This window comes from Pezoporus wallicus, unplaced genomic scaffold (genome assembly GCF_028554395.1).
Source record: "Pezoporus wallicus isolate ANWC-B61680 ecotype Strahan unplaced genomic scaffold, APGP_CSIRO_Pwel_v1 contig_11646, whole genome shotgun sequence".
Lineage (NCBI taxonomy): Eukaryota > Metazoa > Chordata > Aves > Psittaciformes > Psittacidae > Pezoporus > Pezoporus wallicus.
The window spans coordinates 374,091-395,370 of NW_026642060.1; the positions used below are offsets into that span (position 1 = coordinate 374,091).

At 57.1% G+C, this 21,280-nt stretch overlaps 1 protein-coding gene across 1 annotated transcript; it reads left to right on the top strand.

The window, feature by feature from the left end:
• Positions 1–2,998: 2,998 nt before the first annotated feature.
• WNT2B (Wnt family member 2B) lies at positions 2,999–20,775 on the top strand. Its single transcript, XM_057426908.1, has 5 exons — positions 2,999–3,650; positions 15,595–15,815; positions 17,567–17,844; positions 18,650–18,914; positions 19,764–20,775. Exons 1-5 carry the CDS (start codon positions 3,487–3,489, stop codon positions 19,991–19,993), a joined length of 1,158 nt encoding a protein of 385 aa, XP_057282891.1. The 5' UTR covers positions 2,999–3,486; the 3' UTR covers positions 19,994–20,775.
• The last annotated feature ends 505 nt before the right edge of the window (positions 20,776–21,280 follow it).

Genomic DNA, 21,280 nt, shown 5'->3' on the forward strand with positions numbered 1-21,280 from the left:
TTTCACAAGGGCCTGTAGGGACAGGCCAAGGGGAATGGCTTTAACCTGCCAGAGGGGAGACTGAGATGAGCTCCTAGGCAGAAGCTCTTCCCTGTGAGGGTGCTGAGGCGCTGGCACAGGGTGCCCAGAGAAGCTGTGGTTGCCCCATCCCTGGCAGTGTTCAAGGCCAGGTTGGACACAGGGGCTTGGAGCAAGCTGCTCCAGTGGAAGGGGTCCTTGCCCGTGGCAGGGGTTGGAGCTGGAGGAGCTTTGAGGTCCCTCCCAACCCAAACCACTCAGTGATTCTGATTCTTTTGGGGAATAAAAGACCTTCCTTTCATAACTAAGTATCAAAGTCATGGAGCAGGACATCTTACCATGAGCATGGCTCTTGCCTGGGGCTCCGCTGGTGCCACCGTGACAATGGCCGGCACCGTGTCCCTGCAGGGCCCAGGCCACAAGAGAAGAGGTGAGCAGGGCGAGGACCATGCCCATTGCACTGACCCTGCCAGCACGTAGCCCCTCTGTGGTCCCTTTTCGCACAAGCTCAGGAGCTTGTTTGGGCCACACTATCCATCCCAAAATAAATCCTCAATAAATACGTTTACAATGGGGCTTTGTTGCCTAAAAAAAATAGGTTTCCCCTGAGGTCAGCAGGCCTGGCAATGAGGGTTATCCCAGGACAGGGATTTTTCCCCTTGGGGTTCCAGGCAGCTGTGATTATGCAAGGCTCCGAGTTATTCCTGGGGCTGCCGCATGAAAGGTTAGCTTCCGAGCTGTGCCCGAGGTGCAGCAATGCCTCTGCCATGTCCACCCAGCACCTGCGCCTGCACAATCAAAGCAGGAATCCAGCACTGCGGCAAGAGACAGCTGGGAGGGAGAACAACCTCCCCGCTCCGCACTGCCAGAGCGAGCCCTGCTCACTGCGGGGCAGAGCTCCCTCTCCCACGGGAAGAGGGCAAGGGCAGGCAAGACCGCATTGCCTTCACCTCTGTGGAAAGATGGGGAGACTCCTGCAGAGCAGCTGTGGTTCTGGGATGCATCCCTGCCTTGCAAACCCTGCCCAGTGCTCCCCAAAGCACGCTTAAGGCTGGATGCCACCAATGGCACGGCAGGGAATGCCAGAGATCATCCTCACCTGTACATTTCCTTACCCTGCTTTCCTCCCCAGGGGTGACACCATGCAAGGTGTGACACAGGTCCTGGCTTCCAGCACCTGGAGTGAGTTTCCCAAGTGACCAACGTGCCAAGAAAATAGAGAGCTCCTTCCTTTGAAGTTAATGAATCGTGAAAGCCTTTGAAAGCAGAGCCTTGTTTATTTACCCACCGCAGCTCATGTGGATGAGGCACCCCAGACACCCCGAGCATGGCTAATTTGAATGGAAGATCAAAGGTGGGGCTCTGCCCAGCTGAGCTGCAGTTGGAGGAGCGAGGGCTGCCCTGGCAGCTCCTGCTCAATGCAGGCAGGCAAGGGAGAGCCTGACACAAACCCACACAAGAGATGGTGCATGGGCTGTCGGTCAAGTCCTGTGGAAGAGCATCCACATAAGTCACCAAGTTGATAGAGAAATACAGCACACTGAGTGCAGAGCGCGGTGAAACCTGGACCAAGTGTGCCACTCCAACATCCCAGTTCAGCTCTGACATCCATCCCCTGCAGACACCCACTGCTCTCCCTTCACAGAGCTGGCACTGCTGCCTGTACCACTGCCTGCACTGCTGCCTCTTGCCCTCATCCTGAAGCCAGCTACAGCCCAACCCAGAGGTCTCCTGCCCACATACAGCACAGGCAAGACCTACGCATCCAGAGGCATGTGGCACTTGTCACTTCTTCCCCTTCCTGTCCCATCAGAGCAGGGTCTGGAGAACTCCGTCCCCTCTCTTTGAATGAAAGCAACCCAGAAGCAGAGAAAAGCCCATGAAATGGCCACAGCAGAGACCCAGCGCGCCCTCTGCTATGATGGGTCTTCTAAACGAAATCACAGCCTTCCACACACGTCTATAAATATCATCCCTTTCAGTGCAATCACTGTGTGATACAATATTCCGTTCGGGCTCTCAGACAAAAGGACAGCTCCATCTTTCTGTCACTGCCGTTTTCCAAAGTATAATTGGATTATAACCGAGTGTGAGCTTCGAGTGCCCGTTTCTCTCAGGCTGGGGAAGTCGCTCTCTGATCTGCAATAGGAATGGGAAGGAAAGAGCAGAATGAGCTGAGGTGGGTGGAGGGGAGGGGGCAGCTGAGGGCTTTGGCAGAAGGACTTCGGTGGATAATGAGGTTTACAATCACAGTAAATAATTAGGCATAGTGGGAAATGCCAGCAATGAGAGGGTACCTACGGCAGCCTAACGCCCGCTCACCTCCAGGCTGCGGGAGGACCAGACAGCCAGGGACCACATAGGGAAGAGAGAGCTCGCAGGAAAGGCTGGTCTTCACCAGCTGCCAGCCAACAGCTTCAGGGTGATGAAGGAAGGAGAGCTGAGATCCACCAGCACACCCACCAGTTCTCCCTGTCCCGCAGCCACAGCAGAGGTGGAAGAGCTCCCACCAAACCGGCACGAAGGAGCGCTGCTGGTGCTGTACCAGGGGAGGCAGGCAGTGACTCTCGGTGGGGACATCACCTCCGCAGGCAGTGCTGCGGTGTCCTGAGAACAACCACCGTGTCCCGCCCCCCCACCCCGCAGGTCCCAGTGCAGCTGCGGGGCTACCCCGCGCCCGACACCCGCCCCGTTCCCCTCCCGGCCACCAACACCGGAGGCTCCGGATGCCCGCGCTGCCCGCACCGGGACGGGACCGGCGGCTGGTGGTCGGAGCGCGGTTTCCCACCCAGCAGTGACACCTGGCGGGACGAGAGTGGGAGGAACCGGCCGGGCCCCGGCCCCGGGCATCCCTCCGCGCCGCTGCCCCCTGCTCCGGCTGGAGCCCGACGGGGCTGCCGCGACCGGCGGCTCCTCGCTGCGTCCTCGCGGGTGCGGGCGCGGCGGTGGGAGCGGCCCCGGTGAGCGGCGGCGGGGGCAGGAGCCCGGAGGGGGCTGTCCGACGTGCCCTTGGGGAGGCGGGGGTCGGTCCGGCCGGAGCTGCGGCTCCGCGCCTCTGACTCTGCCCAATGAGAGCCCGGAGCACGGCGGGCGCTGTCAATATTTGGCCGCGGCCCCTGCGCTCCCATCCCCAGAGCGTCCTCACCCGCAGCTCAAGGACCTCCATGGCCCGGCCCGGCCCCGCCGCCCGTCCCGCACCGCTCGGGGGGTGCCGGCCCCGCTGAGCGCCCGGAGCCCCCGCGGGGAGCAACCCCCCTCTTCTTCCCCGCCGCCGCCCGGCCCGGCCCGGCCCCGCCGCCCCCCGCGCAGCAGCATGCGCCTGGGAGCGGGGGCCCAGCCGGGGCTCGCTCAGCAGCGCGGAGCCGGCCGCAGCGCCGCGGGGCCGTGACGGGCAGTGCCCCCGAGGGGAGCGCGGGCAGGACCCCCCTCCCCGGTCATTTCTCCGTCTGGACGCCGCCCCGGAGAGATATGCTCAGCCCAAACCGCCTGGAAGCGTCTCCTGGGATTGCCTTGGCCCCCGGGCGTGCGGAGTGCGGAGCCTTCCCTCGGACGGCGGGCGCGGCCCCGCGGCTTTGCCTCCCCCTCGTACTCCTCCTGCTCGCCCTGACGCCCCGCGCCGATTCCTCGTGGTGGTGAGTTGAGTCCCCGCCACCGGTCCCCGCCCCGACGGTTCCGGGGCTGCGGCCGGCGGGAGGTGTGCGGGCAGCGGCTGCGGGAAGGGGATGGGAATAGGGATGGAGAAAGGGATGCAGATGGGAAGCCTGGCCGGGAGCTGGGGCAGCGCTGCCAGCCCCGCAGTGCCGGAGCGCAGCGCCCGACGTGCGGCGGTGGGAGCCGCGCGCGGGGCAGCGGGACCCTGCGGGGACCGGCCGGGGCTGTGCGGGCTCCGGGCTTCCCCCCCCACTGCCGGGTGCATCGCGGGCCCCGGCCCCTGCTGAAGCCCCGCAGCAGAACGGGCTCGGGGCTCCCCTTGGCTCCACCTGCGCGGCTCCGGGGGAATCGCCTCCAAACTGCCGTACGGCACCGGCACCGCAGCCGCCGCCGTGCTCCCACGGCCTCGTTTGTCCCCGCGGCCGGGGCTTGTCATGGGACCCCCTGCTTCGGATCCCGCCTCATCTGCCGGGGAGCGGAGCCCCTCGCACCGGGACCCCCTGAAAGCCGTGCCCGGGCAGCGGCGGGGAGCGGGATTAGCCCTCGGTACGGTGTAGACCTGGGAAGCGGCGAGCAGCCCCCCGCCAGTTTACCCGTTTCAACCCGGGCATCACTCCGGAGTCCGGGTCCCCGCGGGCTGCGGTGCTGCCCTGCGTGCTCGTATTGCGGCTTCTCCTAAGCTAGGAAGTTGCCGTTCTCCTTCGTTTGGGTAAGATGAGGCTCTGTAACAGGTATAAATGATGCCACAGAAAATACCAGCCTTCTAGAAACTAGTCCCCTCCCGTCCCGATTCCTGTAACAATGAAAATTCATGGATGCAGAATGAGAGTAATTAGGAAAACAAGGGCTGTGAAGTTTTCCAAGCGACCCCGTGCTGCTTCAGCAGTTCAGTAACACTACAGGGAAAAACAGTTCGCTGCAGGAAAGTTCTCAGCGTTCCCCACCCTAAAAAGTCCTCTCTAATCTTGTGGAAAACACTGTTTTTCACGCCAATCTCATCATCATTAGCACATTGTAGTGGATGAGGCAGAACTTAATCAAATTCAACCCATCTGCTGCTGAAAGAGAAGTGGTTTCTGGAATTCCTCAACTACCGTGGCGCACGTTGCGAGGGCCCGGGAGCACTTAGTAGTCGTGCCGATAACCCAAGTATTCCTAGTGTTTGAGAGCACGTCTGGGCGTGTGGCAGTCATGGCCCGGCTGGCATCCCTGGAGAGCGATCCAAGGGTGAGGAAGGCGAAGGGGAAAGCTGCGGGGCTGGGAGGGAGCCAGGAGCCCAGGGAACATGCTCGGGCAGCGGGTTGCAGCCGGGCACAAAAGGTGGATTCCATGGGGAAAAACTCCCTGAGAGCAGCACAGGCTTTGGCGGGGGGGGCACACGATGCAAACCAGCAAGACCAGTGCTGCTCCCGGCTATGCCAGGAGGAGCTCCGCAGCCTGATGAGCCCGTGGGGAACTGGAATAGCTGGGCAAGAAAATGAGTCATGGTCGGGGAGCATCGGGTTGATACAAGTGCTGGCCTGGCTGCCAGTCGCATCGGCCCCACGCGTCGGGGCAGGTGAAGGCACGATGGTGTCTGCAGTAAAGGGGATGCTGCTGATGTGCTGAAAGCCAAGGAAGGGTCATAGGGCAGTGGAGAAGTTGGATGATTTCTCTTCATTATCAAGGATTACCCCAAGATCATTATTATCAAGGGAAAGGAGGCTCAGTAGAGCTGAGGAGTGGGTTAATGAAGTGATGCTGCTCAAAAAGACGAGGTACCGAGCATCATTTGCCCGGAGCTGGGCAGTTCTGGTAACACTTGAATGCTGCCTGAAGGATGTAATTTCTTTCTTTAGGAGGAGCATGAAAAACACCTATTTTCCTTGCTGTTGTGCCCCATTTCTCCCCATACACTGCAGTGTCAGCCCTAATTCCAAGCACACGTCTCTTCCCAACGAGCCGGGGGAAAACCAGCCGCATTTTAAACCTCTGTAGCTGCGGCTTATTTGGAGGAAGCTGGATTTAGCTCCCGCAGCAGTTTGCGGTCTCAGCTTGCAGACCGGCTCCCTGGCTGGCAGCTTCTCTGCCGAGGGAGGATGGGCTGAGAGCGGGGACAGCCCTTGGGGTGGCTGGGGCTGAAGCCCAGCATGGGGCATGAGTCCTTCTAACGTTTTCAGCAAGCAGAATTGATCCCAAGGGCCTTTAAAATGTGACTTTTAAAACAAAACAAAAGAAAAAGTAGAAAGCGAATATGCTAAACTCAAAGTTCCCGTTTTTGATCGTACTTTTCTCTTCTGTAGATCAGAACATTCCTCATTGAAATTCCTTCATATTGAAATGGGTGGTTCTGCTGGACATGTCAGCGCTGATAAAATACCGTGTTTAGATGAAATTGTGTTTTACTGAGAACGGTCTTGACCAGCTGTGGTTTGGGAAGAAGCCATTCCGTGATTTACCCAGGTTTTCGAGCACATCTTCAGCACTACTGATATTCCAATAAATACATTTGGTGGTGCATCATCGCTCCTTATTTTTATTATTGTTGCCAAATTCTTCAAGGGATTCACACACAATAAACTTGTGGAAAGAGAGGAAATGCTTCTCATTTTCGGAGTCAACTTTTAAAGTAGATTAACAGGGAAAAAAAAACCAGCCCTGGGTCCATCCTGATGGCAGGACACGGGAAGGAAATATCAACCAAATGTTTCTTCTAAACAACTGCAAATTATTAATTTTGGGTGACGTCAGGCCCGGCCCACGCCGCCTCCCAAACCCACCAGGAATCAGGGAGATTTGGCGCTGGAAGAAGTGTCCCTGGGTGCATGTGTGTGTGTGTGGAGCATGTAGTGATGGGAGCAACGTTTGCCAAGGCAGAAGGGCTCAGGCTGGTCTGGCGGCGCTGCCTGGGCTCTGAGGCCACCGGGATGGCTGAGAGCAGCACCCGTGCGGAAATGCTCCCAAACTATAAAGTGTTCCTAAGCAACAAAATACCACTGAAACACAGACTGAAATGAAGAAGGAATGCAACGGGGAAAATCCCTAAATCCCGTTTACACTTGAGTGCACTTCGCGTAGGGAGAACAGCGAGGGCCAGGGGACGGAGGCTTTCCCCGGGCAGGACTGTGCCCTGCCAGAGGCCATCGGGCCCCGAAAGTGGCCTCTGCAATTCCTCCTGGAAGATTTGGGGAGATAAGACAAACGTTGCTTATAAACATAACCCGTGCGGTAAACAAGCGCGGTGTAAATAACTAAGTAGAGCTTACTCGCTGTCGAGAGCCCCGCCGGCTGCTCTGGTGTGGAAAGCCGTTTGCAATTGAAGGTTTGGTTAAAGAAAAATGTCCACAAAGCCGCACGCACACCCCCTGCACCCACCCTCACACGTCCCCACTTGCCTGCAAGCCCACACGAACCCCCCTCCAAGCACACCAAATCCTTGTTAGCGAGCTTGTTTGTTGCTAACCACAGCCCTTGGAAAGCACAAATATTTGATTTCATCTGGCATTGGAGCAGATGGGAGGCATCAGGCTCCCAAAGAGATAAAACAAATCTGGGGAAGGAAGGATAGCACAAGCTTGGGCGCAGGCTGAGGAGTGTGGAGGAGCCTAGCAGCTACGTGGGGCTCCTCAAGGCATCGCCAGGTTATGGGGCTTCCGCTGCACCCCGGTGCTTGGTGGCTGTCTCATTACTCTTAGGGATGCTCTAGTCCAGACTTAGGCAGCCATCACTCTCCAGCTCCCTTCTTGGCCAGGGAAGGAGGTTTCATGGGCAGGGAAAACACACCAAGGGCAGAGCATGAAGGAGGCATGCCCTGTGCTAGAGTGAGCCCTCAGAGCTGGCATCAAGCTTTTCCCAAGGGCTTGGTGAGGACACCCCCATTGCAGGTGGAGAAGGGGATGTTCCCACCACAACGCACAGGAAGGAGCAGTGCTCCTGCAGCCATTCCTCTCTGGGCTTTGCCATGGTTTTCTCTCATGGCATCAGTGGTGGGTCATGGTCCAGGGCCTGTGGATGGGCATAGAGAGTGATGGAAAAATTGAGCCACCCGTATGTGTGGGTATAGGATACAGGGGCTTATTTAAACAGGCACCACACTGAGGTGTGTGGGAGGGGAAATAGCATCAGTAGGAATGTTTGAAATGAAGCCAAGGGAAAGACAGCTGCACGGAGGAGCTCCACAGCCATGTAACCCTTCTGGGGTCACTGCCTCCCTCTGTGCCAGGCCCAGCGGGCAGACCCCAGCAGCACCAGGAGCGCTTCACTAGAGTCTAGCAGCTCGTAATGTGGCTCTGAGCAGTGCTTTCTGCAGCTCATGATGCCATGGATGAGCCGTTCCCTCCTCCACCAGTGCAGAGCAGCTCATCATCCAGCCCCGGTGCTGTCACAGGCAAGGCGACATCTCAATGGCGAGATGATGCGCGGCGCTCAGAGCACAAGGGAGCTGCAGGAGGCTCGCACTGCCTGTACGTTTGTTGTTGCAGAGCATTTTGCATGGCAATAAAAGCAGGAGGTCAGTGACCAGGAAGTCTTTATCCCAGCTCCGGCTGCCCGCACAGCCACGCTTTGAAAAATCAGTTTTAAAGTAATGTCAGACTGATGGGGAATGAACCCTGTGGCCTCTGCAGCAGCCCTCGTGTTCTTGGTTGGGCTGTATCGAACAGATGGGTTCTCTCAGTCACTCTGCACCGTTAGAGTAATCCCAACTGTGTTTTGTAGTTCATTTGTCATTAGGGTCACTTTCACCTATAGGAAATCTTTCTTGCAAAGCGATGCAGAACAAAGCATCCTCCTGCTTTTCCAAGCTCATTCGCTTTTCCTAACACTAAGAACAATTCGGGCAGTGCCTGCAGCCCACCAGGAGATGTGTGCTGGGCTCCGAGCAGCTCGCATCTAACACACAAGTGATGCCATGGACTAGAGAAGAATTATCCATCCTACTGCACCACCAGAGACTGTCTTAACCTCCCCCCTTCTTAGCAAAGTGCTTTGAGATTTGGGGGAGAAAACAAATTGATCCTTCGGGATGAAGCATATTCTTGATGAGCAATTTGTGCTGTATTCATGCATCACCATCAAGGGACAGCTTTCACCCAGCACTGAGCGAGAATTTGGGGCACTGCAGCATTTCCCTTCCCACAAAACCAACATCCCGTGGCTGCACACGGGAGCAGGAAAACCACAGAGAGGGGACTGCGACAAGGAACCAAAGGCAACTTGGTGGTACAGAAAGGATGGAGGTGCAGAAAATGTCCCTTGAATGGCTCAGCATTATGGTCTTACAAATTACTCAAGTGAGACCAACGCTCTCAACATACAGAGTAGTGGCTCTAAGTGAGGAAATTAGGACTATTAATCATTCCAAGGCGTTAACAACTCCAGCAGGCCAGGATGGCCCTGTTCCCAGTGGGGCTTAATAAAATACTCAGGGTTTATAATAATAAAGTAATATCTCAAATGTCTATGGCACCTTGCAACCCACAGTGCTTTGCAGTTAGCTATAAATTGTCTGCCCACAGCCAGGGAGAGCAGAGGAAGGAAAGTGCAGCATCCTTGGGAAGTATGCAAAGAACTTGAGGAGGTGAATGCTGCCAGGCACGTTGGAATTTGCTCTTTATCAGGCACAGAGGCAGGGATGTTGGATTTGATCCTATCTGGATGAGGTGTCTCCAATAACCGACTAGGGCTTTCCAGCCTCCCACCAAAATACAGATTTCGTGCTGACTCAATGGGATGGGAAGAGAATGGAAGCCAAGATAGTTTGGCTCCCAAGTTGATCTTTCAGGGCTATCAAAGTGGTTGTAATGGGGAGGTGGATCGGTTTTCTCAGGGGGAGGACTCCAGCAGCCTCTGACACCACCAAGAAGCCAAACCATGCTCCCGTCTCAGCACCCAGGCCAGAGCTCTTGGAGCAGATGGCAGCAGAGATGAGGCTCTGTGCAAAGCAGGCTCTTGGCCCCAGCCCGTGGGATGGATGGCACAGGAGGCTGAGCATCTCCTGCCCAAGGAGATGGGGACTGGGGCTCCAGCATTCACCATTGACCATGGCACAGCGCGCTCAGGGGCAAGAGCAGAACCAGTGCCAAGGGGAACATCCCAAGCCGGGACCAAGCCCCAGTTACAGCTCAACTTGTGGGTGTCTGGTGGCACACACTGGAGCTGTGGAGGGGCTTGAGCCCAGCATTCCTTCCAGATGGTGCTAAGGTTATTTGTCCAAGTCATATTAGGTGGGAGAACTGCATGTGACAGGCAGGCAGCGGCAATCAGAGGATGCTGAGTTGACAGGCATGCTTAACAGGGCCAGGAACAACACCTTGTGATTTCATGTCTGCTTGAGTTTTCGGTTTGGTTTACTTTGTTGTTTAAATGTGGCTTGGTCAAGGTCAGAGCCCCCGAGTGCTGCTCTGCACACAGCACAAGGCTGCCAGCATCTCCTTAATGCCTGTAAGAAAGGAGCCTGTTTGGAAACCTGTGCCTGGGTCCAGTGAGTTAAGCTTGCTTTACCCAAGCTGAGAGCACCCTGCACTTGAGGAGCGGCAGCATCAGTATCTCTGGTGAGACCCCCCTGCAGTCCTGGTCCTGCTCTGGGGCAGCAGCACAAGAGGGACGTGGAGCTGTTGGAGAGAGTCCAGAGGAGGCCATGGAGATGCTGCGAGGGCTGGAGCAGCTCTGCTCTGGAGCCAGGCTGAGAGAGCTGGGCTGGGGCAGCCTGGAGAAGAGAAGGCTCCTGAAGGGGAGACCTGAGAGCAGCTCCAGTGCCTGAAGGGGCTGCAGGAAAGCTGGAGAGGGGCTTGGGACAAGGGATGTAGGGACAGGCCAAGGGGAATGGCTTTAACCTGCCCGAGGGGAGACTGAGCTGAGCTCTGAGGCAGAAGCTCTTCCCTGTGAAGGGGGTGTGACCATTCTGTGATTCTATGATAAGTATGGAAGGGAAATTCTCAAGCTGAAAACCCATGAGATGGGATGTCAGAGCTGAACCTGCTTCCTGCACCAAGGCTTTGGTTGGAGGAGCAGCTGTCAATGATTTCAAAGCCATCACGCTGACAGGCTTCATGGTGCTGTGTCTGGCCAGAGCATCTCCTGCCCCCCAGGCACTGCATCCCCCTCGTGCTGCTGTTCCTGCCCTACTCTGAGCCAAAGAAGGGGTTACAAACAGGTGTCAAAATGGTTTTGGATCCTCTGGAAGAGAGAAGCCACAGGAAGAAAAGCTGTTACCCTGCCACAGATGAGCTCTCTGCATCACCATATGATACGTCTGGCTTACTGATCATGAGCTTTAAGGTCCCTTCCAACCCCAGCCTGTCTGTGATTCTATGATGGGGGGGGGGGAAGCTGAGGCAGCCTGTAACCCACACACCCCACACTGACACATGGGCAATGGGCAATGGCCAAACCCACACAACGAGGCACTAGGAGGAAACGCAGAGCTTTACCCAGCCACCGCAACCACCACCACAGCCCTGCAACGGCTGCGGTTTCCCTGCAATGCTTGCCCCGACCCTATGGCAAACAAGCAGCAGCAGGGAATGCTGCAGGGATACAAAGGTTCCCCTATGTGGGGCTGACTTACCAACCCCCTGGAGAAACGGCCCTGCGTGTGTGGCTGGTGATGGGAGCCGTGGGGCTTCACTGCCATTGCCTCTTGGGGACTGGAGAGCCAGGAACCACTGGGTCTGCCAGGAGAGCTTTAGCAGCTCACCACAACCCCTGCCAACAGCTCAGCAGCAGCAGTTACCGCCTGCCTGTTGCTGAAGTGCCTTTGGTTGTGCTCTGAGGGCTCTGCAAGTCATAGAAACATAGAGACCCAGAACAGTTTGGGTTGGGAGGGACCTTAAAGCTCTTCCAGCACAGGCAGGGACCCCTTCCACTAGAGCAGCTTGCTCCAAGCCCCTGTGTCCAACCTGGCCTTGAACACTGCCAGGGATGGGGCAGCCACAGCTTCTCTGGGCACCCTGTGCCAGCGCCTCAGCACCCTCACAGGGAAGAGCTTCTGCCTAAGAGCTCATCTCAGTCTCCCCTCTGGCAGGTTAAAGCCATTCCCCTTGTTCTGTCCCTACATCCCTTGTCCCAAGCCCCTCTCCAGGTTTCCTGCACCCCCTTTAGGTATTGGAAGGCTTCCCCAAGGTCTCCCCAGAGCTGGTCAGGCTCTCATGGGAAGCACAGGAGCAGGACACATTCAGCACGGAGGCACTCCGGGGAAGGGGGTTAGCACAAAACACACGCTGCCAAGTAAATAGATGCGTCTGCCTCTGATTTGCATGTTTATCTTAGAAGCAATTTGGGTTTCGCCTTGTTTACAAGAGTCGAAGTCAGCAGACTCTCAACAAGAACAACTGGGAGCCAACACGTGATGCTTGTCTCCTGTCTCCTGCTCCCCCAGTGCAGTGGGGACAACCAGCGAGGAGCCTGCTTCGGCTGCACCAGGGGCTGCATCCCTGCAGCAGATTGCTTGTAGGGAGAAGGAGGGTTAGCAGGGAGCAAGGAACGCTTCATCTCCAGGCTCTGGGATCACTTGCCCTTCTAACGTGAAGCCTCCATGGGCTCTGCACAAGCCGCTCCTCTTAGGGAACAGGGAAGGGAAATCAGTGCCACAGAGGGTAGCAGAGAATTCCCATGCCTCACACCCATCTCCTGGCAGCTGAACTGGAGCAAATGGGAAATACAAGCTGGTGGTTGATGCTGATTTGCAAGAAGCAAATGGTGCAGCATCACGCAGGCAGAGGCTGCCAAAGGGACTGGTGCCAGCCCCATCCTGAGCTGAGCAAACAGCTCTATGCTTGGCGAGGCAAGGGCTTTACTACCCCAGGACCTCACAGGAGGCAGCAGCCCGTGGAACCCCATTTGACAGGGTGGGGGATCGTTATCCCCACATGCACTTAATTATCAGCTGCCTCCCTCGCAGCTCCTCCTCGCTGCAGGCTTTCACAGCCTTTCTCCTCCTGACCACGCAGAATCCAAGCCGGAGCAGCCTCCAGCACCAGAAAGAGTTTCCTCTCACAGAATGTTCTTAGCTCAGGGCTGGAGGGTTCTTTGTTTCCCTGCAGTGAAAATGCAGATTCCCCAAGAGTGCAGCATTTCACGGGAATTTGCCACTTCCAGCACAACTTCATGTGTTAAAACTGCAGTTCTGACACGGCAGCCGGGGGCTGCTCCGAGCATCCATTGTCTTTCCTCTTCCAGCGCTTTCCAAGTGCCATAGTTTTTTAGGAATACAATCGGAAGGGATGCTTTCATCACTCCAAAACAAACGTTCGGGCTTTTTGCCCTCCCGCCATCCTGCTTGGCAGAACTCACTGATGTTCCCCATCTCGCTCCATTTCAGAGGAGCTGAACCCAACCGGAGCACTCACGCAATGGAAGATCTCGGCCCTGCCGAGGTAACCCCAGCCTTTCCAAGAGGGGAAGGTGCTGTCCCACTTTCCAGTGCCACAGCCATGGGGAGCTGGTTTCAGGATGCACTCCAACGGGTGCCTGTAGGTACCGCAGCAGGTACGCTGCTTGTTGGCAGCCGCAAGCAAAGGGAGATGCAGGCGCTGGTGCTCCGTCGGCGATCGGCGCCCTTTGCCCTGTCTCCTTCCACTTTCTCCTCCTGATACTGTTTGCTCTGAGCTCAGTATTTGGCAGGAGAATTAAGCAGACGTAATTAGCTCAGTGTGCAAAGGGAGGGCCTGGTGTTTATCTTGTCTGGAGGGTTCTCCTTGATCTTGTCTCCCAGGGGTGCTGTAGTTGGTGCAGTATCTCGTGGCTCTCCTCTTGTGGAGGCAGCTCCACCTCCGCCAGCATCTCTCCTCCAGTGAAGGGGAGCTTTTGTACTGCTGCAAGCTCCAGCCTGCAGCCTTGCCCCAGCTCTTGGCAGCACAGGCAGGGACACATCAGCCGTTCCCATCCTTGCTGGGACCGGCCAGGTTGTGCAGAATGAATTCAGGACCATGGTACCCAGCCATGCTTCCCTGCTTGATCTCTGCAGCCGCGCTCGAGACCGCTGGCCATTGCCATCATCCAGCTTGCGGGATGCTCCTCTTGTCCTGCTCCCTGTGGGAAGCACCGGCAGCTCCTGCAGCCCAGCCTGAGGGAGGCAATTAAACACCCATGGGCAGCATTGCTCCTGTCGGCTTTTCTGCCCTTTAGGGTTTCTGCCACCTCCCCTTTCCCCCTGCTGCAGGATGAAAGGCTGACGAGCGAAATAATGCTCACCAGCCCTCGAAGTTGGGGCTTACAGAACCATGGGGAGCCGGGTTTATTATCCTCAGCTCCAGCCTGAGATGACCTTGTGCCTCTGCCAGCATTTAAACAAAATATGTTTGAAAAGGGAACAGATCCCACTGCGTTCTGTGCTTCCAGGGCGCCCCTGAGCCCGGAGCTCTCTGTGGAGCTGATGGAAGTGATAGAACATGGCCAGAGAGAGACAATGAAATATGGCCCCAGCTTATGGCTTTTTATTATCATTAAAGGAAAGTTCTTGCTTCCAGTCCGGGAGGGGGTGGTGAAAAATGTGAATCCCACCCGAACCTCATCCCTTCCATCCAGAACCACAGCCCCGTGCTCCCTTGCAAAGCACACACCGCCGCTGCCTGGCTGGGATGAGCCCGTGGCGCAGGCAGCGGCTGCCCGGGATGGAAAATTCCACGTTGCCACCATTGTGGAGGCTGGTGCAAAGCTCAGGGTCCCTCCCTGTGTCTGTGGAATGCTGCCCGTGGGGCTCAGCCAGGCTCTACCAGACTGTTGTTTGCACATTGTCTTTCTGCTCCGAGCTCCCACCCTCTCCCACTGCTGCAGGGAGGGGACTGGGATGCAGGCAGGGTGCAGGGATGCAGGCAGGGTACAGGGATGCACACAGGCTGCAAGGATGGCTGGAAGGTTTGGGCTTGTTCAGCCTGGAGAAGGCTCAGGGGTGACCTTTTCACTGCGTTCCAGTATTTAAAGGGTGGCTACAACGACGGAGACTCCTTTTTGACAATGAGTCCTATGGAAAAGATGAGGGGTGATGGGCACAAGTCACTCCTGGGCAGATTCCTACTGGATGAGAGGAAAATTTTTCCCAGTGAGAACAACCAGCCATTGGAATAACCTCCCCAGGGAAGTAGTGGATTCTGGACACTGTTAAGATGGCTGGACAGGGTGCTGGGACATCAAGTCTAGGTCATGCTTTGCCTAGGAAGGTTGGACCAGATGATGCTTGAGTTTCTTCCAGTCTGGGATTCTGTGATTCCATGAACAGCAGTGTGATCCAGGACTGCAGCAACAGGAGGTGAAGCCTGCTCCTCCTCTCCCAGCTGAGCATCGTGCGGGTGCCTGTGCCATGGACCCCACAGTGTGCCCCAGCCAGCGTGCAGAGCCTGTGCTGGGCTCCATCCTGCTGTGCTCAGCAGGGCCGGGCTGGGATGCAGGGGAGAGGGTGGGAGCGAGGTTTTGCACATCAGCAAGTTCCTGTGCTCTGCCCTAGGAGCTCACAGAGCCCAGGCTTGCAGGGGCATGAGCACCACGACTCGCAGCACCCAGGGGTGGCTGTCTGAGAGGAGATGGGCTCTGCAGGACCCCTGCTCCCTGCCACAGCCATGTGCACACAGAGCAAAGCTTCACCCACCCTGGGCTGGGGCAGCTCAGGAGTATTTTGTTAAACCCAAAGACCAAAGCCAAGTGGCTGTGATGGCTCAGCAGTGCCCTGTCCCTGTATCCTGCCTGTCTAAGCCACAGAGCTGGGCAGGTCTCTTTGGGCAGCCAAGCCGGTACAGGGATGCAGGCAGGGCTCTGCATCTCACCCACACCAAGGGGATGCTGCAAGGAGGGATGCTCTCAGCAGAGCCCAGAGCAGCTGTGACAGGTACAAAGAGGGAAAGGTGGGCTTCAATATCAACCCCTTCACAGCAGAGAGAAGACCCAGGGAGGCAGAGCCCTGCAGCTTCCCCCTGTTCATGCAGTGTGATAACATGGCTCTGTTCTATCCCCCAGGTACATCGGGGCGCTGGGTGCGAGGGTGATCTGCGATAACATCCCAGGGCTGGTGAACAAGCAGAGGCAACTGTGCCAGAGGTATCCCGACATCATGCAGTCGGTTGGGGAGGGAGCCAAGGAATGGATCCGGGAGTGCCAGCACCAGTTCCGGCACCACCGTTGGAACTGCAGCACCCTGGACCGGGACCACACCGTCTTCGGACGGGTCATGCTGCGAAGTAGGTGCTGCCCCATCCCCTCCCCTCTGCCTTGTCTCCCTGGGAGAGTCTCTCCTCTCGCTGGGCTGCCGTGCCCAGTGGCTTGAATTACTCCCTTAGGAGAGCTTTGCCTTTCCCTGTAAATTAATCAAGCCGTAATGGGAGCAGAGCGCTGCGTTTGGAATAGCTGCACCAGATGAGATGGAGCAGGGGGAGCACTGGGGGAGAAGGGGGAAGGAGGAGACACCTCCAGAGAACGGGCTCGTATGTAAACAGTAATGGGATATATAAATATTTGGAGAGCAGGGTTGGCCAGGACTCAGCAGTTCACGTGGGAACTGGCTGTTCCCTTGCATGGCAGAGCCGCGGCTCCAGCCCTCACTTCGGGCTCAGAGGTGGAGGAGGACCACAGCCACAAGGGCCCGAGCGGCTGCACACAGACCCTGCAGGGAGGGACCTTCCACTCCAGGTGAGGGTCAGGTACAGCCCAGGCAGGGATGCACCCAAGGAGAAGAGGTTTGATGGGGACAGGGACAGGGGTGGTTCTGGAGCAGGAGCAGCATCGTGGGCTCCAGCAGCAATCAGGCCCTGGGATGCGGAGAGAACCCAGCACTGTGGGACAGATGCTGCTGCACCCCGTGATGGGCCGGGGCACATCCAGCCATGCGGCCTCTGAATCAAAGCAGTTGGGAAGAGCCTTTCCACTCACCAGGAGGGGCTCATATGGAGGACATGTGAGCCCCACAGCGGGAGTGGGAGCAGGGGGCTGCTCCCAGCTGCAGGGGGATGGAGCAGCTCCCTGTGGGGTGAACAAGCAGCAGAGCTTGTGAGGAGACCCCCAGAGAGGAGCTGGTGGGAGAGAAGCATCTGAAGGCACTGGGATGCAGCATTCACCCTCCATGCTGCAGCCTGCCCCGTCTCAGCCTCTCCATCCCTGTGCCTGCACCTTTACTCTTGTTCGCATCCTCTCCCGGCAGAGGATGGGGAATGATGAAAGCTCCTTGCCACAGCCCCATCCTGCGAGGCCCAAAGAGAGCTCTGCTGCCTTTGAAGTTGCTTTCAAAGGCTCTCAGAATGAAGATGAACATGGTTTTGATTTGCAGCTTCTTTTACAGCATTATAAAACCAGCTGCGAACTCAAACCAGAGACATACAATAGCAGGCAGCAAGCTGTGCCACGCGGGACAAGCTGAGCCCGGCCAGAGCCGGCACCAGCTCCCGTGCTCCACATCACCCTGGGAGGTTGGTGGCCTTGGCTGAAGGGTACTGGTGGTCACAGCACCAACAGACACCCACACTGCCCCTGAGCTTCAGAACAGCAATGGGGACCGGTCAGGCAGCCCTGAGAGCAGCCCAGCATCTGAGCTGCAGAGCCTTGAGGCTCCACATAAAAACATCCTTACAAACATAGAATCAGCCAGGTTGGAAAAGCCCTTTAAGCTCATCCAGTCCAACTGCTCCCCAGCACTGCCAAGGCCACCACTAACCCATGGCACTGCGGGCCTCATCTATATGGTTTGTGCCGGTGACTCCAGCACTGCCCAGGACAGCCTGTTCCAATGCCTGAGCACCCTTTGGGGAAGGAATTGCTCCTCAGCTCCATCTAAACCCGCCCTGGTGCAGCTTTCCCTTAGGCTGAAAGGTGCCAGGGAAGCTGGGGCCGGGCTTGTCTTCCCTGTGTGCGGGATGCTCTCACCCCGCTGCATGGTGCCACGCTCCTCAGCGCAGCCCGGCGCGCTCCCTGCTCATCCCTGTTCCTCTCCCCGTGGCAGGCAGCAGGGAGGCCGCCTTCGTCTACGCCATCTCCTCGGCCGGAGTGGTCTATGCCATCACTCGGGCGTGCAGCCAAGGGGACCTGAAGTCCTGCAGCTGCGACCCGCTCAAGAGGGGCCGCTCCAAGGACGAGCGCGGGGAGTTCGACTGGGGCGGCTGCAGCGACAACATCAACTACGGGATCCGGTTTGCCAAAGCCTTCGTGGATGCCAAGGAGAAGAAAGTGAAGGATGCCCGGGCGCTGATGAACCTGCACAATAACCGCTGCGGGAGGATGGTGAGTGCAGCCCCTGCAGCTGAGTTGGCAGCATCCCACCGGGACCTCCTGCTGGGGAATGGGCAGTAGGAGCAGCCTGGGCATGGGAGCTGGGCCCTGGGTGTCCAGGGAGGGCAGGTACCACTGCAGACAGAAGCAGGATGTTGCCCCTGCATGGCCTGTGCAGGGAACAGCCCCATAAGGATGGCAGGACTCTGCTTACTTGTGCCCCCAGCATGTGTCCTTGATGATGTGGCCATGGGAATCACAGGGTGGTTTAGGTTGGAAAGCACCTTAAAGCTCCTCCAGCTCCAACCCCTGCCATGGGCAGGGACCCCTTCCACTAGAGCAGCTTGCTCCAAGCCCCTGTGTCCAAGCTGGCCTTGAACACTGCCAGGGATGGGGCAGCCACAGCTTCTCTGGGCACCCTGTGCCAGCGCCTCAGCACCCTCACAGGGAAGAGCTTCTGCCTAAGAGCTCATCTCAGTCTCCCCTCTGGCAGGTTAAAGCCATTCCCCTTGGCCTGTCCCTACATCCCTTGTCCCAAGCCCCTCTCCAGCTTTCCTGCAGCCCCTTCAGGCACTGGAGCTGCTCCCAGGTCTCCCCTTCAGGAGCCTTCTCTTCTCCAGGCTGCCTCAGCCCAGCTCTCTCAGCCTGGCTCCAGAGCAGAGCTGCTCCAGCCTCTTCACGCAGCATCCTTCCCCAGTTAGGGGCCCCGTCTCACAGGGGCGAGGGCTGACAAGCTGCACCAGGGAGGAGCAGACACAGGTGTGATGTGTGACACCCAGGGTGACCACCGCTCCTCACAGCATCCCTCTTCCCACAGGCCGTGAAGCGCTTCCTGAAGCTGGAGTGCAAATGCCATGGAGTGAGCGGCTCCTGCACGCTAAGGACTTGCTGGCTGGCAATGTCAGATTTTCGAAAGACAGGGGATTACCTAAGGAAGAAATACAATGGGGCCATCCAGGTGACCATGAACCAGGACGGCACCGGCTTCACCGTGGCCAACAAGAACTTCAGGAAGCCCACAAAAACAGACCTGGTGTACTTTGAGAACTCACCCGATTACTGCGTGATGGACAAGTCAGCAGGTAAAAGCCAAAGCTCCAGCTGTGGCCCAAAAGCTGCTCTTCCTCCCCTCCTGCCCAGCCTGGCAGGGATGCTTTGGGATGTCAGCTCCCCCAACAAGCCCTGGTCCACAGTGGGGTTGTGCTGTTGGGGGGGTCACCCAGTGTCAGTACTCGCTGGAACATTGGGTCCCTGCACAGCCAGGACTGGATTTGTCCATAATCCTCAGGCTTTCCACTAAAGATCCAAACTGAGGAGGCTTCTTCCAATGAACTCAGCACAGCATTTCCTTCAGAGCCTTCGTCCTGCAGAGCAGAGCTCTCTTAAAGAGGCAATAAAGAGCCTGTTTCACACAGCAGGCTGCTGGCTCCTCCTCTGAACACAGCTGGAGGGATGAGCAGGGAGGGTGGCCCCAGGGCTGCTCGGCTCCTGCAGGGATGATCAGTGGTTTCCCAGCCTGGAGCATCCCCAGAGGCTGTGGGGGCTCGGCTGGTCAACAACCTCTTCCGTGCAGCCTGTGCCCAGCCTTTGGGGCTATACTGTGGGACCATGCTGCAGCACACGCTGCAACAGAAACAGTGAGAACTCATCACTGCTAAGACAGGGGTAGCCAAGGTCTCTGGTGCAGATGGTAGATAGAGGTTGGCTAAAGAAATAGTAAATGCCCCATCCCTGGCAGTGTTTTAGGCTGGGTTGGGTGATGTGGTCTAGGGGAAGGTGTCCCTGTCCATGGCAGCGGGTTGGAACTGGATGATCCCAAACCGTAGCCTGTGATACCCAATCCCCCCCCCAGCTGACCGCAGGGCACGGGGTAAGAGGCATCATTTGAGTGAGGAGAAGGAACACCCTGACCCGCTCTCTCCCTCCTCCAGGCTCGCTGGGCACGGCCGGCCGCGTGTGCAACAAGATGTCCCGGGGGACGGACGGCTGCGAGGTGATGTGCTGCGGGCGCGGGTACGACACCACGCGCGTCACGCGCGTCACCAAGTGCGAGTGCAAGTTCCACTGGTGCTGCGCTGTGCGCTGCAAGGAGTGCGAGGACACTGTGGACGTGCACACGTGTAAGGCACCCAAACGGGCCGAGTGGTTGGACCAGACCTGAGGAGATGGAGCGCAGAGGGAAGAACCCACCGCCACCTCCCCTTCCTGAGTTTGAAACCCCTGTGCCCCGAGGGCCAGGACGTTCTGGGAGCTGTAGTTCAACTGCATGGCTTTTATTTAATTAATTCTGCAAAGCACTAAAGAGAGGACTACATTTCCCAGGAGGTGCTGTGGACCCTTCTGTTTGCTCAGCAAAACTAATCCCCTACCTAGGAGGGGTCTGCAATCCTTGCTTAAACTGTGAAACTGCCGTTGCCGGGTGCGCTCTCTGCAAAGGAGCGGTGCAGCCGATAGGGATGTGAAGGACCGATGGCTGGGATGCGATGGCTGAGGACATGTGCACCTCCCCAGAGAACTTCCGTTGCAGTAAAGCTTCACCAGCAAACAACCACTAGTGCAGAATAATCCACTCTTGCAGAAAGCATTCTTGCTTGTCCTTTCCGGCAAGGCCAGAGGAAGGGTGCTGTGAATCCGTAAGACAGCTCCGTGATCCCTCGCACTGAGCACCAGCAACCTCTGCACGAGGCTTCTCCCCGTCTCCCCAGCGAAGGTGATGAGTGGAGCTGTGGGTTGAAACTGAGTCCTCAAGGACTGCACAGAGGCAAGGGTCAGCCCCAGGTGCTGGCAGACCCAGAGGGATAGAGAGAGCAAAGCAACCTGTGAACATACTGGGAGGTTCTGGAGTCAACAGATAGAGCAGCGTCTCTGTACAGCTCACTTGTATGTTGTGTATACTGCTTATTATTTTAAGTCAAAATTCATTATAAACCTGTATCAGAAAATTACATTCTTTCCTTTTTGAGTTCCTACACACCCCATCGGGCACTTCCCCAGGGCAGGAACCAGCCTGCAGCATTTCTGCTGCCCATGTGCCTGCAGCTCCTAAAGCACAGAGCTCCCCACCTCATTTCCCACAAAGCAGAGCCATGGCATTCAGTGTGAAAAGCCCCACGGAATCCTTATTAGGCAGCAGCAACCGTCCAGGACATGTAATGACACAGCACGGGGCCAAGCAGGAGATGCTGGTTTAGCTTCCAAACCTTTCCCATAAAAACAAAACCAACTCAAACACCCCACAAACTTAAACCATCAACTACTGGCAAACCCCCAGAGCCTGGGTATCAGAAACACAGTAGTTCCCTAGAGCTAACTCCAAGGGTTGGTGCAAGATGAAGTCCCACTGTGGACTTAGGGGAAACGCAGACTGGTCAATGTCTTCCTGCAAGTGAGCCCCAATGAAGCTCCCCTTCAGCACACTCCTCAGCAAGAGGTTTCCCATCTATGAACG